The sequence below is a fragment of the Bidens hawaiensis genome, unplaced genomic scaffold, assembly GCF_021521415.1.
Source record: "Bidens hawaiensis isolate Kalapana, Puna unplaced genomic scaffold, B.hawaiensis_p1.1 tig00020451_1, whole genome shotgun sequence".
NCBI lineage: Eukaryota > Viridiplantae > Streptophyta > Magnoliopsida > Asterales > Asteraceae > Bidens > Bidens hawaiensis.
In genome coordinates this window covers 279,198-296,569 of record NW_027493125.1, presented here as the reverse complement: position 1 = coordinate 296,569, position 17,372 = coordinate 279,198, and the positions used below count along the sequence as shown (strand labels likewise).

The 17,372-nt window shown below is 35.6% G+C and overlaps 2 protein-coding genes across 2 annotated transcripts; one reads left to right on the top strand and one right to left on the bottom strand.

Annotated features, from left to right (window-relative positions):
- Positions 1-1,321: 1,321 nt before the first annotated feature.
- Positions 1,322-6,949, top strand: LOC143560800 (protein LEO1 homolog). The gene is made up of 12 exons (XM_077049017.1): positions 1,322-1,471; positions 3,642-3,964; positions 4,051-4,186; positions 4,264-4,443; positions 4,519-4,695; positions 4,794-4,925; positions 5,016-5,195; positions 5,278-5,409; positions 6,038-6,148; positions 6,220-6,456; positions 6,557-6,703; positions 6,819-6,949. Exons 1-11 carry the CDS (start codon positions 1,322-1,324, stop codon positions 6,686-6,688), a joined length of 1,890 nt encoding a protein of 629 aa, XP_076905132.1. The 3' UTR covers positions 6,689-6,703; positions 6,819-6,949.
- A 2,002-nt stretch (positions 6,950-8,951) lies between these two features.
- On the bottom strand, positions 8,952-11,677 carry LOC143560806 (protein CANDIDATE G-PROTEIN COUPLED RECEPTOR 2-like). The gene is made up of 6 exons (XM_077049023.1): positions 11,405-11,677; positions 10,006-10,197; positions 9,601-9,760; positions 9,388-9,490; positions 9,232-9,313; positions 8,952-9,117 (listed from the first exon to the last, which is right to left on the bottom strand). The coding sequence occupies exons 1-6, from the start codon at positions 11,675-11,677 to the stop codon at positions 9,040-9,042; spliced, it is 888 nt and encodes a 295-aa protein (XP_076905138.1). The 3' UTR covers positions 8,952-9,039.
- Between the last annotated feature and the right edge of the window lie 5,695 nt (positions 11,678-17,372).

Sequence of the window (17,372 nt, the reverse complement as noted above, 5' to 3'; positions counted from 1 at the left end):
CAATCAAAAGCTCTAAAACATTGGTTTGAAATTAGGAGAAAAGTATAACGCCGTTAAATCTTTTTTAACAGATGACCATTGGGGGCCAACTTTTTTAAATTTGAGACTGCTAGTGACGATAAATTGAATAGGGATTATTATCTGCCAACATCATTCAATATGGGTTATTAAAATCCAATAAACCTAAAATAAACACCTTATCATTTTAATTAATAAATTATTTTAACATTTGATGACACAAATAATAAGGAAAACATTTTTAAAAAAATAAAAAGAATAAAAAGAAAAACTCCAATCTATTTAGTACATATTAAATAGTATTGAAATCCACGCAACACTAGTTATATATTTTATCCATAAGTTACTTCTAATAATAGTTTTGAAATCCGTGTAACCCACAAGTTTTATAAATTACATAAATGGTACTCCACACACATATTTACATACGATACTCCTATCTTTCATTTAGTTACAAAGTTAGCTCACACACCTATTTACATATTGTACCATGCAACTTTCATTTAGTCACCTGATTAACCCCACAACTTTTTACTATAGTTACATTCAAGTTCCATTAATTACACAATTAACTCCTTGATCTTTTAATACAATAACCCTCAAATTCCATTAAGTTACACAAACTACCCACAATTTTTTAATATGCTACGAACTGATACCGTAACGAACCAGAACAACACAGACCGAGCTTTCGTAGCGTTCCTGCCGCATCGTGTGAGTTTTAAGTAGCTAGTTATATTGAAAAGGAGTGGCTAACTAAATTTACTTTAAACTACCTAATAAACAATTTCCTTAGAAAATATAAAACTTATAAGATATTCTTTTACATAGTTACTCTTAATTTAGAAAAATGCCACCTTAATAATCGAATAATAATAAATTCCCGAACAAAACAACAATAGTGGCATACAGTTGTATGACATTAATCAGGCCGTGAACAAAAAACTAATGGAAAGCTTCAAACGCGTTCGTTTCGTAGAGTAACCGTTTCAGTCAGTGGTGCCGCAGTCACATACAGCAGCCGTGATGATGGTTCGCCAACAGCATCACTTTCACATAAACAGAATATCAAGAGGAAACATCCACTTAAATCATCATCATCATCATTGTTATTATTATTAGTTAAAAAAAATGATAACAAAATATCTAAACTAATTAAATAATTTTCCACATTAGAAAAAACCTACATATTATATATATATTCTTCCTTTAAAATTGACCTAAAAGTAAAACAACAATAATCATAATCGTAACGTAGTCACAATAAGCGTGTACGGTAGCTTCTTCAATTCAGTCGGCAACAATGGTGGGCGAAGACGAAGAGAAGAGGCATCAGATGATGCAAAACCTATTCGGCGATCAATCGGAAGAAGAAGAAGAAGATGAAGATGAGGAACAAGAAGAAGACGTTGAATCCGAGCACGAGTCAAATCGCCAGCCTGATTACGCATCCGTACCATTCATTCACTCTCTCTAATGTTAATTGCTGCTGTGGATCGTAATTTGGTTAGTTTTAGGGTTTGAATTGGTATTTTAGGGTTTGGAATTGGCACTGCACTGTTGAGTAATGTTATGTTATTAGCCAATTGATGTGATTTATTAGTTATGCATTTTGTGAAAGGATGTAAATTGGCATGTTAGAGCACAAGGTTATACTTGTTTACTTGATCACTTGACTTTGCTCTTCTTTGTTAATTGTGTGTTTGATGAATTATTATTTGTATAGTAACTCATGTATAAATAATTAAAAAACATAAAGTTATTTGCGCCCATGTGAAATATCGTCAGAGTATCGGTACCGATAATATCGGAATATTGACCGATGTTTGACCGAATATTCTTGTTATCAGTGTTTTAAGTCTTAATTAGTTCCTACTTGCTACAATTGTTGATGTTTTGCAAGTTGCAAAAGGTTACGTTGTTAATGAGTATACTGAATTGTTAGTGCTAAATTGGTATATATATAAATTCTGTATGATATTAAAATTAACGATATCTCAAACATTGGTCATTAACCAATATTCGATATTTTTCTGCATTAAGTATTAAGTGCTTAGTAATTCACCTAAATGTGGAAATTGGATATCTTTTACGATCACAGCACGGAGAGATAATCTGATTCGCAATTATAGTTTATAGCGCCAAACTTTTTGTTGCTTTATGATGTACAATATTAATTTTTTTTACCGAACTTGTTATGGTAAAAAAAGGTTGTTAATCAAATTGTTATACACAATGTATAATAACCTTTTACATTGCATTCCGGTAGAGTGCTAAGCACGCAATGCTAGACAGTTGATTATATCGAGCTTTGTTTTAGTCAGTGAGAAGATATATTCTCTATTGCTGTTTCTGTATTCTGATTGAAGTTGTAATTATTTGTATACATTTATCGTTAGATAATATCAAGGTTTTTCAGTTTGTGATATTATAAAATATTTATAGCTATATATGTACTTGTATAGTTGTATAGAAGAAATCAAAGATTAACTTTATTTTTATGGATTTGGCAAATTAGTTGTCCACGGATACATATATGCTCTTTGTCTTGAAAGTTAAATTGGGGACTCGTGTATGTGTTATTTACAGAAGAAATATACTTGGATTTTGTATACTTAATGCTATAGAAATATCTGTTGCATTTATTACATAATGGCATAGGACTCATTGCAGAATTATTATCAGTACATGTGTTTTTATTCATGTATATTCTTTTTTGACATAGCTAAACTTTTTATATTCATGTTTTTAGATTATATATTCCTTTTTAGATAACAATATATTGTTCAATTATAGAAATTTTGTTTGGACTATGAAATACTTATTACTTGATAATAAAAAAGAATCTTGAAAAGCTTGGAAACTAGTTGCAAATGGCGATTCTGTATAATGGATAGAGCAGGTCAAGATTGCTGGCATGTTTAAATGACAAAAAACCTGATTGAATATACTGAATTGTTTTGACAATCAATCTATAGTTGGTTATTTGAGTATATTTGAACATTTTATTTGTCTTTTAGGATTAGGATGTTGTAAAAGCAAAACATACGGAGATTTGGTTATTTTTTTTAACTTTCCACCAAGTTTTCTGTTGGAAGAGACATAAATTAAAGGGAAACTTGTGTGACCTTTAATTTCTTTTTAATATTTGAGTGGCGTTAGTGAAAACTTTCATATACTTGGATGGCCTATGTATATATTATCCCAAGTTCTAATTGTTAATAAATGTGACTCGGTGACTCATAATTACGTGTACCGGATATATGGTATTAGGTGGGAACATGACAGCGGTTGAGAATTAACTTCAACCAAGTAAATCTGGCAACGTGTTACCTATGCAAGACCGTTTTTAGTATGAAAATAAGTTAGAACTATACATGGAGGTAGACACATGAATCTCATTGTCGAAATCATTATTCAGTTAGAAAAAGGGACTCTGTTGTTTTCTTCTGTTATTTTATTGTGAGTTTGTGTCGGTTTCATCACGCGAAGCATGTTTATGGTTGCATTTGACATGGTGGGTGCCAAATGTGTCGTAGCTGTACAGCCTCTTTATATATGTGTTTCTTGATCAGTCTAAGTCATTTTTTGTGATTCACTTGATTAAAATGAAACTTCTACAGGATGACGGTGTGAAGCCTGAAGGTGAAGAAGTGGTAGAGGGTCAAGCTGAAGCAGAGGCTGGTAGTGAAACAGATGGTGAGTTACATGAAATGGATCAAGAACACATGGAGAGTGAAGGTGAAAGAGATCAAAGCTCTCAAGAAGTTGATCTTGAAAATCAAAGAGACGAAAGTGAAGGCAAAGATTCTGCAAGTGACCAAATTGGACAACAAGGTGTGACAAGTAGGCGCCGAGAGGTTGTTGAGAGTGAATCTGAAAGATCTGAGGAAAATCAATATATGGATAATGCAGAGGAAGAAATTGATCAACCTAGAACTCCAAGGTATCATTCTATAAATGCAATTTCATCTTTTAAAGAATTTTTTATTATTTAATGCATCAATTTGTTTGCTTTCTGTTTGAAATCAGGTCACCTGACGAAGATAAAGATGAAGCTCTCATATCAGAAACAGCTCCCGAGCTTCGTGATGTATTTGGTGAATCAGATGATGAAGAACCAGCGGAATATGAAGCTGTTCAGAATAATCTAGATGAAGATGCAAATGTGAGTAATGGTTATTAAAGTACAGTTACTGTATCATTATTATTTCTAAAACAACTTACATCTGTTTTTCTTAATAGAGATCACCTATGGAGGATGAAGGCTATGAGAAGGACCTTAGACCCGAGGATATGTTAGCTGATGAAGAGGGTCGGTATGATTCTGAAGAGGATAATGTTATTAAAGCTAAGGAGAAACCAGTGGCCCCCCCTCTGGAGCTAGGGATACCGTTACGACCCCCTCCTTCACATCCTGAAAAGGTATAAATATTACTCGCGTTGATGTGTCACACTTACATGAGAACCAAAGTAAGCTTCTTTTACCTTTGCTTGCAGATGAACATGATCAAAGTTTCTAATATTATGGGAATTGATCCTAAACCGTTTGATCCAAAGACATTTGTTGAAGAAGATGCGTTTGTTGCTGATGAATCTGGGCATAGCAAACGCATTCGTTTGGATAATAATATTGTTCGGTACAGGGCTGTTAGAAATCCTGATGGAACAACATCTGTAAGTTGATTTTAGATAAGCAAAACAACTTCACTCTATCGATGATGTCTCATGTTTGTTTTAAATCTTTTTTCTTGTTTTGAATAATCATTTTGTAGTATGAAAGCAATGCACGTTTTGTGAGATGGTCAGATGGCAGCTTACAGTTGCAAATTGGAAATGAAGTTCTTGATATTTCAGTGCAAGATGCACAACATGATCAAGCTCATCTTTTTCTTAGACATGAAAAGGTCTGTAAAACATGTTTCTTTCTTCATGGTAGCCTTTTATATACAATATTTTTGCTAAAATGTTGTATAAATTTTATGAAAAAAATACAGGGGATACTTCAGTCACAGGGGAGGGTGTTGAAAAAGATGAGATTCATGCCTTCATCTTTAACTTCTAATTCTCATAGATTGCTGACTGCACTTGTTGACTCAAGACATAAAAAGGTGTTCAGGGTCAAAAAAACTGTCACTGACATTGATCCTGAGAGGGAGAAGGAGCAAAAGGAGAAGGTCAGTTGAATCATGAAACGTATATAATTTTCATGAAATCTTTGGTTAGTAACTTCCAATAATCAAGTTACTGGTTTTTAAGGCTGAAAGTCAAACAATTAGGGCTAATGAACTTCTTAGCAAGAAAAAGGAAAAGGTGAGCCGGAAGTATACACAAACTGTGCGTAGGGAGCGCCAACTGTCACCTGGTTTCTTAGAGGATGCACTTGATGAGGTATAATTTTAATTATGTTACAGTCATTTATCTATTTAAGCCTTAAAACATGTTATTTATACTAAAATTTAGGGGTGTTCAAGAAATCCGAAATCTCAAAAAAAAAAAAAAAAAAACCGAAATCCGAACCGAAATCGAAACCCGAGTAATCTGATCCGAATATCCGAATAAGTAATTCGGATTCGGATAGGGATTTAAAAAAAATCGGATAGTTCGGATTATTCAGATTATTCGGATATTCGAATAATCCGAATAAATAACATGTGTTTTAATTATTTTGAAGTTTGGCTTTATTCGTGACTGTTTTATTTTTAGAATTATGATGGATCATGGATTTAATTAGACTTTTGTTTGAAGTTTGACATTTCTTTGTGTACGTTTTATTTTAATTTTCCGGTTTTGTATTTTTATTTAACTGGACGCTTGCTTGAATGTTTGGTATACGCTTATTTCGGCTTATTTGGATTATCTGAATCCATCCGAAATCAATTCGGATAGGCACACCCCTAATTCGGATCGGATTTCAGATAGGGTCCTAAAAATTTCAAATCCGAATTGAATAAACCAAATAATCCGTTATCTGATCCGATGAGCACCCCTACTAAAATTCATACTTGATGATTATCAGGATGATGAACAAGATTATTATGATAGCCGGCGTTCTGGGTCACGGCGCCGCTTTGACGAAGATCTGGAAATGGAAGCTCGAGCCGAAAAACGTATTATGAACTCAAAGAAGGTATATAGGTTAAAAACTAAAAAAGAAGCTTTCTTTTAATTACTGTTTTATTAAATGTCTTTTGTAAATAGTCTCAAGGATACAAAGATTCTTCTAGAGGCAAATCATCCCTGCATTCCATGAAACAATCTAGACGCCCGATTGACGATTACGAAAGTGAAAGAGAAGAATCTGAGTATGAAACCGAGGGTGAGGAAGATGAGCGGTCTCCACCACGTAGGCGGGCTGACGTGGCAGATCGTTACGATGATGATGAGGAAGATCAGTATGAGGAGGCTTTGGCTGATGAAGCATCGGAAGAAGAAACAGTATGTGTTTTCTTTATTCCTTTCATATCATGGCTATATAACAATCTATATTTTTATTCTCCGCCATTTTTTTTAACTTTCTTAACTTATACCAACTTAGGAGTTGAAGCATAAGGCTTCAGGAAGCAGTTTCAAGCGCCATGATATGGAATCAGACGAAGAATCTCCACCAAGAAAGGCTGCTGCAACTCATCGCCGAAAGGCATTTGTTTATGATAGTGATGAAGAATAAAATATACGCGAGTTGGTAAGTAATGCCATTTATCCAACAAATGTTATAAAACTGAAATTGGTGTGATATGTTCTTGTTTCTTTTTTGCTGTCTTATTTCTGTTTTTTTCACAAACATTCTAAATATGCAGATGTGGATTCTTCATAGAACCGTAAACTTATTGAACAACGCAATATATTGAAGACAACAATGGATCAACAACGCAACTAACTGCGCGTATCTTTCTTCTGTTTCTGCTCATAGCTGTCGTGTGTTTCTCATTTGTTTTGACTGAATATCAACATATTTTAAATGTTAAATTACAAAGCTGTTTTATGAAGTTTTTCAGTGGCATCATATGGACAAGTTGTTATGTACTTTCTTTCTATATATGATATTTTTGGGTTATTTGTCACTTGCTTGGTCATTATCGCATCTTTTTATTTTTGTTCTTGACTTGAATCCTTTACCTGTGAGAATTAGTAAGACACTTATAAGAAATGATCACCGTGTTAGGTCTTCAAGTAATGCATTTTGCTTAATTTGACCCCTCGGATATTGATGCTTGCTTTTGTTACAATCTACAAACTCAAAACGTGTCGTACGGCATGGATGGTGACCAACATAGATTGGTCAATTAATAAGCTGTTGCAGAAGTAAAAAGGGTGGCCAACATAGACTGGTCAATTAATAAGCGGTTGCAGAAGTAAAAAAGGTCTCGCTGACTTTTGGTCAACTGAACATGTGTACTATGTGGTCACCTTATTGTGTCAAGCTTATCGTAGTAGTTTGGCCTGCCATTGGTTCGTGTAGAGGTAAACGAACCAAGCCAGCTCAACTAGTCTCGAGCTTGGCCCTAGCTCGTGTGCAGTACCTTAAACGAGCCAAAGGTTGGCTTGACTTTGGTTGAGTGCGAATTAATACGTAGAAGTACAAGAGAGTTAACTTAAAAACACACTAGCTCATTAAGGCTCGACGAGTCTAAACAATCTTTATATTCAAAGTTTGAGCTCGGGCTAGATAACTAAACAAGCTTTATTTGAGACTTGGCTCATTTCAAACTTTCTATCAATCTAATCTCGAGTAGATCGTGAGTGGCTTAGCTGGTTTGCTTCCCTTAGGCTCATGGAAGATGTTTATCAATCATTCTATCAATACAATGCAAGTCATATGGAGATTCTTAATAGGCATGCCGTCCGCTCATACTGCATACACCATTAGGTGAGGGAACAAATTCAGAGGCCTTGCTTTGGTACCATTTGTAGGATTGGGTTTTCACATGCTTAGCTGATTTTATGCTAAGAACTTGATTAATTTGAAAATCACAAAGTTGTTCACAGCGAATATCAAAAGCTAATAAAGCCAACAGACTAACTCTTACGCAGTAAAGAAGAAGAATTGTGTGATTGATATTGTTGTAGATCTTATAGTCTTACCCATCAAAGTTAATAACCGACTACGTCTATGGGCGGTTATTAACAATCAAAAACCAATTGAGCCGTTCAAACCAAAGCAAATCTTGTGCAACTGTTGCTATTCAATTTGGAGCTTGGAACAGGCTGTGAATGAAGAGCTCTTCACATTTGTTATCAGTTTTTGTTTCTATCTGTAATACTTATAATGAATACATACCACCAACTAGAGCTGTTCAAAAAGCTCGAATAAAACTAGTTATAAAAGTTGATTTCAAACATCCTACGCTAATTTGGATCATTTTTGTAACCGAGCTAAAATCGACCCAAGCTCGGCTCAATTCATGGCTCGGCTCGTTGGCCCGATCTTAAGCTCGTTTAACTTCAAAATCGAGCTAGAGCCTAGCTAAGTTGCCTCGTTTAATTTCGAGCCCGAGCTCGAAACTACCCCGGCTCGACTCGTGAACAGCCCTACCACCAACTGACTTCTAATATAAAAACATGTTCCAATCATCAAACTAAATCGTTTTAACCGGTCCATGACAACCAATTTGATTTGCTTTTCTCAAAACCGTCGTTAAAACCATTTCTACAGTCTTAAAACCAGTTAAACAAGACCATGAACACCCCTACAGTCGACCAAATATAAAGCTAAACACCAAAAAGATAATGTTTTCAGTGTTTCGGTTCAGCATGTTAACGTTTCTCAAAAGTAAAAGATCAACCGGGCCCCCTAAAGTCTCGACATCCAAAAAACCAGCCAAAAATCAAAAGTCAAAAAACCAACGCCGAAATAATAATGACTGGAAGAGACAATAACCACATGTTCGAAAGCCAAACAAGTCTGTCCAAATCAAATTGTGCAGGTGTTATTTTAACTCTTATCTACATTTAGTAGTGCAGAAAGAAAAATGGAATCTAACAAGCAAGTTACATATTCTATCTTATTTACATAATTTCTTACTCCCAGTCTGCATCAAAAAACCCAGCATCTCTCATCTCAGAGTAGTAAGCATTATCTAAAAGCAAGTCTTCTTCCTGAAAAATATAACAATAATAAGACGGCATGACGATAACTAATCAAAAAACTGCTTTTATAAAAAGGGTAGCAGACGCCTATGAAATTATAAAAATAAACACACGATCGATCACCTGGAAAAAATCTGCCAGGAAAGTGATGTACAGAAACGGAAGGTAGAGTGTGTGGTAGCAGATGCCTATGAAACTATACAACCTGTAAATACGAATTGGAAATGAATTATCAGACGGGAACTACTTGTAAAAATGCGAGTAATCTTAATTTATTACCAAATTCCAAAGCCGACGCTACTAACACCTAACGCACACGCGAACAGTCCAGTTCCATGAACCATAAACATGATGACAGCATAGTTATAGAAGGCTGGTCTGGCTGCGAAAGCAAAAGACGATGGTGTAGTTAGAATACTGAAGGTCAGTTACTAACAAATAAAAGAAAATGCAACTTAAAATTTTGGTTAATATTTGAGTGAGTTGACTCACGGGGTAACTTGTCTCTCCACTTTGAGTAATGCACAAATAAAATATAGCCATAAGTACACGTCAGCAATAGTTCATCGAATGTCCACATGCCCCATTTTCCACCATGAGTAGTTTCACCATCCATGAAAAGTGGCACACCAAATCCGAACACAAATATGGCCTGTTAACAAATGTAAATAAAAAGGAAGCATCAATAACTTCATTATTTTCATTTACAAAAGGGATAGTGTACAAAGTCAACAAATTTCAAGTAATATAATAGATATTATGGCAACACAAAATATTTAAGAAAAATCACTTATTGAAATTGAACCGGATATGGTAAGATGGTTAAAACAAAACTGCACACTAACTCCAATTTATTAGATTAATCAATAAACTTCTAAAAAAATACATATAAATGACCTTTAGAAGTATATCTACTCCAACAATCAGCCCTGAAATCATGAAAGTATGAGCTAAAGTTTCCAACCCAGTTGCATAGTTTTCCTGAAGTAAGAAGGCGATCAAACTGATTTCTAGACATAGCGATCCAGATTCTGTCAGCAATGATAATAGGTTCCATGAAACCTCTTTCCCAGGGGCGCACTGCCATGCCTGAATAAACAAAAACTCAGGAGTCAATACCACTCAAAAGTCAAAAATAGAAAACAATACATCTTGAAAACCATATATTTAGCAGGAAGAACCAGTTTTTCTTTTCTAATATAAATAAACAACATCAAGAAATTAAAGACTAATTGCTAGGATTACTGGAACATGAAAACTGAAGCACAAACGATTAATTGCAATATATGAATAATAATCATCTTAAGATTACACCAACATCTTAGGGCTAAACTTTTTATGCTCTTCTATACTTATGCTATACAATCACTTTCATAAATGACTATTTTTTTATCCATCATTGCAAGTTTTCAATAAAAAATATAAGTTTTTTCTTTAAGAAACATTTAGCTTGATCAATTAGTTACAGAAATTATAGTAGAAACTTAACTCTCAACCAGCCAACTAACTGACAGCAGAGGGCATGGCCTGGTTCGGTTTTTGGCTATAACCAAAATTTCGGTTTGAGTTTCTAAAAACCGTTTACTTATGATTTTTTTCGGTTTTTCCAGTTTTGCCATTTGGACTTGAAAATTTTTAGGCCAAAAACAAATAGTTAACCAAAAATAATGAATTTAGGCCTAAAGTTATTTTTCAGTTTTAGTTAATAATTTACTTGATCATTATACATTTGGGCTAAAATATTTGGCTATGCAGTCAATATCGGTGCTATAGTGGTTATCAGACCTCCAGCAGAATATCAATCAGAATATTAGTACCGATAATATAGGTGATCTTGACCAATATTTGACCGATATATATTACGAAATCATGAATATTTTCCTTATTTCAGTTTTTTAAATCTTAATTGTCAAATTTTAGCATCTAATGCTAGCGTTTTAAGTCTTAACCTGTTCCTACTCGCTACAATTGTTAGTGTTTTGTAAGTTGCAAAAGGTTAATTTGTTAACGGTGGGAGAATATACTGAATTGTTAGCGTTGCAATGCTATATATATAAATTATATTAAAATTAATGATATCCCAATATCTGAAATATCCGTCCTTTGACTGATATCCGATATTTTTCCACATTAACTACATATACATTTGGGTTAAATTATTATGAATTACTTCAAATCCATAAAAAGTGAAAATCCATAAGTTCGGTACACAACCGAACAGTCAGTTGTTTATATCGGTTGGGTATTTTGGGTTCATGCACTCAATAATAAGTCTACAACTATCAAAGGTAGGTACCTGAAGAGAGCACCAGGCGAGATTGAGAATGGCGGAGAGCCAAAGCAGGAGATAATAAGCAATCATGACATGCGAACGCCGATGAGTGAGCTTCTTCACGTTCTTGTTGAGGTAAAACCCTATGTACACTATAAACAACGCCGCCGGAATCGACAGAGCGGCTGTGTACAACACTCCATGGCAATTGTAATCCGACGATTGGTTAACTGATTGTAATCCGACATCGGTTATTGAAGATACCGGAGAGAACGTGTGATTGTGATTATTCGCCATGTTAGATTAAGCTGAGTATGGTGATCGGAGGAGACATGGAGATTGAATTGAAACCCTAGGTTTTGTCAATTTGGGAACGGAGACTAGAAATGGAAACAATCAATCCACCACAGACTGCACGGCGTCGTTTTCATGCATTATTATTATTAATTGGATCGGGTCATTTTAATTCGGATAGGGACCTCCATGTGAGTGGTGTCACGTCCAATGTTTTCTTACCCGGATTGCATATGGACGCTTTATAGCTTATAAGTTCGATCGGATGACATCATAAATAATACAAATCTATATCTATAATATATATAAAGCATAATGCATAAAATTAAGACATTTTAATAAAGCTGGCATATCGTGTATACCCGTACACAATAAGACACGAACAGGAAATGTGTATGCCTGTACACGACACGAAAACTTATCGTGTACCTGTATCCCAAACACGAACACGAACCTGTTAATACCTGATATACACGATACGAGCTTAAATCGATCCTACAAGAGTCAAATTATTCGTATTAATGGTTATGGTGGTGGTGGTGGTAGTCGTGACAGTGGTGGCGGTTTTCGTTTCATGACAGTGGTGGCGGTCAAGCCGCGACAGTGGCTTATCGTGTGGTGGTGATGGTCAGGCGGCGGTGGTGACAATGGTTATGGTGGTTACGACGACAATAGTGGCAGCGACGGTGGTAGCGTTGGTGGTAAGGTGGTGGTGATGGCGGCAGAGGTGGTGGTGGCGACGGTGGTGATCAGATGGTGGTGGTGGCGATGGTAGTGGTGATGGTGAGAAAGTAGGGTGAATGAGGGAGGAATGGAATAGAAAAAAAAGGAAATGGGTAAGAAAGAATGGTTTTGATGGAATATGATTTCATATGTAATGGATGATTCTATTCCATTGAGCAACTAAACACCACTTTTTCATTCCCGTACAATAAATCATCTCATTCCTCTTGTTATTTATACATACCAAACGCCACCTGTAACTCGTGTGAAAAAAAATATTTGGTGTAGTACAAATGTTATGGCGTCTTCATATTCATATATACATTAGTGGATCCTAAATCAGTACTAAATAAATTACTTATACAAGATAATTTTACATTGCTAATGCTTAAACATAAATAATTCACAACTCACAGCCTTTATAAAATACTTATTAATAATCTTTATATAATATATCTTTTGCTTTTGTTATTTATTAGACATCTAGAAATGATATAATACAAAATTTACCGAATTTAAAAACATTAAATAAACCTTAAATTTTCATGTGTTTAAGAAATGACAAAAGAATAAAAAGACTCGTCCCGTAATACCATCTTTAAAAAAACTAAAAATCTTGAGAGGGAAAGTAAGACATCAGAAAAAGAGTAGCTTATCACGCGCGCATTCTAAGCTATATAAACTTGTTGTCGGGGTTAGGGTTTCTTTTGGAATTTTTACTTGCTAGTTGCTTAAACATTATATCTTTTATATTGTACGCATGGAAAAAAAAAACTCATATTTCGTGTTTTTGTTCATTAAATTTGAAAAAACAAATACACATGAAAAACATAAATCATTTATTAGCCTATTGTGAAAATAATAAAGTTAATATATACATGATATTCACCAAAGGATTTGTAGTGTAACGGTACCAAAATGCTAGAACAGCTAGATAAAGTACATTCCTCCATAAGTGGTGGGAGTTTATATCTAATCGTGGGCTTGCGGCAAAGCAGTCTAAATTTAGAGTATGTTATCTTTAAAAAAAATTATACATGCCATGCACACTCTTATACCATTCTAGTTGTTAAGGTATAAATTTAATATTGAAAACAAATTATATATATTATGAGCATTAGAACTGATAATATAAATCCCAACAATTAGCACCACTAAAGACTAGGGGTGTTCAAAACCGGATATCCGAAGTTCGGATATCCGGATCTTTCGGATAGTAAATTTCACTATCCGAATCCGAAATTTCGGATATCCGATCGGATAGTGATTCGGATATCCGAAAGAAAATCTTGTAAAAGAAAAAGAAAAAAAAATTGTTAAAATCTAACATGATGGTTTTCCAATCCAATTATCCAACAAACTAAACATGCAAATAACATCCTGGTTCAAAATACAAGCCATTGAGATGGAGAATGGAGAAACAAATGTTGAAGCTAGACGTGCACAAAAAAACCGGTTCCGGACCTAACTGGTGGAACCGAACCGGAACCGGTTCCAGTTCCAACCCGGTTGGAACAATACCCGGTTTGGGTATTTTTGTACCCGAAAATCGTACCCGGTTCTCCTATTTGTATGTCAGTACCAGTTCCAACCCGGTTCCTACCCGGTTCTTAATTGGAACCGGTTTGGTTCGTATCCGGAATAACCGGTTCCGACGGGTTTTTTTGAAGGGTCAAACAAAAGTCAAACTAGCCGTTGGAACCGGTTCCAACGGTAATATAGCCGTTGGAACCGGTTTTTTTAGACACCAATTAGCCGTTGGAACCGGTTCCAACGGTAATATAGCCGTTGGAACCGGTTTTTGAGACAATAGATCCGTTGGAACCGGTTCCAACGGTAATATAGCCGTTGGAACCGGTTTTTGGGCCAAACCTATATATAACTTGTTTCCATTACTTGTTTCACCACTAAACTCAAAAACAAACTATAATACTACTCCTTTAGCAAACCCGTTCCTTTACCCGACCATCCAACTAAATATTATTATGGCACCCATCAAAAAAACTAACAACAAGGCTAAGAAGAGTGTTTTTGTTGCCCCCGTTCCTGTTACGGAGGACCCAAGGGTTGTTACGGTAGTCAACCATAACCGCAACCAAGACATACGGAAGAATTGGGATTTGATTGTGGATGACGAAGGTTATCAAAAGGCTCGTTGCAAACTATGTGGTTCAATATTAAAGCACGATTCCAACTCTACTTTGAGAAAGCACATCGAGAAGCCATATTGCAAGGCGTTGAAAGGGATTGGCGCGACCGATCAAATTGACTTGGGTAAAGATGGTACACTATTTCGTTACAACACGACTCAAGTTCAAGATAGAATGGCAAAGTTCGTTATTCAACGAGGTTTGCCGTTTAACCACTTTGATGACCCGGAGTTGACGTCGTTGATTCGCGAAACTCTACAACCGAGATACACACATGTAAGTCGTACTACCTTAAGACGTCATTGTATCAGGTTGTGGGAGTGTGCTAAAAAGAGTTAATCGAGTCTTTTCATTCTTTAGAAGCCATGGTTAGTTTAACTACCGATGTTTGGTCGGCACCACACGGGTTGCCCGAATCATACATATGTGTCACCGCTCATTGGGTTGATCCGGTGACATGGCAATTGATGAAACGCACCATCGCTTTTGAAAACTTCCCGTTCCCACATACCGCCGAAAAATTGTTTGAATTACTTGATGAAGTTATAACGACTTACAACTTGAGAAATAAAATATTTTCGATTTCGTTTGACAACGCTTCAAACAATACTAAGGCGGCTGAAAAATTTATCATTAAATATTCACCACCTTGTTTCGGGGATTTTTTTCATGTCCGATGTGTTGCACATATCATCAACTTGGTTGTCCAAATAGGTCTTGACAATGAACACATTTGTGATGATTTAAAATACTTTAAACTTATGTTACAAGATGTCTTCAAAAGTGGTAAAAGAAGACATCTTGAATATAAGAACTATTGCAAGTCGGTTGAAAGAAAGTATTTGGGGCCGAATTGGGACGTTCCAACCCGTTGGAACTCAACTTGTCATATGTTAAAGTGTGCTTTTGCCCAACGCCAAACTTTACAAGCTTTTCATAACAATCTTGTTGAAGAACGCGAGGCCGATATGTTTCCGGAAAGTGTTTGGGTCCAAGTCGGTTATTTGTTGGAGTATCTTGATGTGTTCAAAAAGTCAACAACAAAATTATCGGGAGTCTATAACCCTACTAGTTGTTGGGTTTTGCAAGAATTGTACTATATGTCTTGTGTTTTTAAAAGCTTTGCGGAGAAGAACAAACTCTTCGAAAATATTGTTGCGGTGATGAAAGAAAAGTTCATAAAATATTTTGAAATCATACCGCCGGTCTTTACTTGTGCCGCCGCATTAAACCCCTATTGGAATGTTAATGGGGTTGAAACAACGATTGAGGAAATATTCGACAACTTAGGTATGCACGAGATTGACCCGAAGTTGTCGACGGAAGCGAAGGACAAGTTCAACAAAAACCTTCAAGACCTTTATGACCATTATTTTCAAATGTATGGTCCAAGCACGAGATCGTCTTTTGTGAAAAAAACAACTGGTAGGCCGTGCAATGACCCACTTATAAACTTGATGAATGGGATTCGTGAATCGGCATCTAAGAGGCAAAGAGGAAACACACCAAGTAGCGAACTTGGTCGATATAGTGGAGCAAACTATGTTGAGGGCGCAACGGTCGACGAAATTCGCAATATTGATTTGTTGGCTTGGTGGAAAGGTAAACAAAACGAATTTCCCATTCTATCCGCCATGGCTCGTGATTTGCTTGCCGTACAAGCCTCAACGGACGACTCTCCCACTTCCGTTTTTTTAGCTTCCAATCTTCTTTTCTCTCGACAATACTTATTCGTATGTTTTCGTAATGTCGAGTTGGACGCTGCTTTAAGAAACTTCGAGCAATATTTGCAACGTGATTCGGATATCCGATCGGATAGTGATTCGGATATCCGAAAGAAAATCTTGTAAAAGAAAAAGAAAAAAAAATTGTTAAAATCTAACATGATGGTTTTCCAATCCAATTATCCAACAAACTAAACATGCAAATAACATCCTGGTTCAAAATACAAGCCATTGAGATGGAGAATGGAGAAACAAATGTTGAAGCCATGGTGGATTTGGTGCATACAGAAGAGTTAAAAGTGGCGGACGGAGATGGTGACTGATGACGGAAGAGTGTCGGGGGACAGGGGTGGAGCACTGAAGGAGGTGCGGATGGATTGGAAGAGATATCCAAGATGAAGACTGGACACAAAGAACGGCTGAAAGAATGAGTGATGTATGTTTGTTTTTCAAATTAGGGGTTAAATCTAACTTACATATTAAAAATAAAAATATATTAAATTTATATTTCGGATAGTTCGGATATCCGAACTATCCGAAAAATCCCAAAAATACTATCCAAATCCAAATTTTCGGATATATGGGGTTCAGATATCCGAAAGTTCAGATAGTTCGGATACGGATTCGAATTCGGATACTTTTAAACACCCCTACTGAAGACAATTGTAACCAAAAACAAATAGCCGCTGACCAAAAGCTCCAACTCATGGTCTGTTGCAACTTGCAAAATTAATGTTACAACTAAAGTTCTTTTTAACTAACTACTGAAAGCCACAAAACATCACTTATGACAAAAGACTCGATGCCAATGAGCTATCAGTTCGTTGCAATAATGTTAGCCGGTGACATCAGCAAGTATCATAGTATATAATGTAAAACGTAATGTGATGTATGTGTGCGAATTATTTGACTTGTGATTTGTCTCTTATCAATTTCAATTCATTCTACTTTTATATAATATCTCATGAGTTTTTTTAATATTCTATAAAAACTTACATCCAATTGATTTATATTATGCTTGAACCAACTGAAAAAGGCACGATTCGCACCCAGAAATATGGAGTCCTGGCTCAAGCGAGTAAAGAGATTGGTATTTCTGAT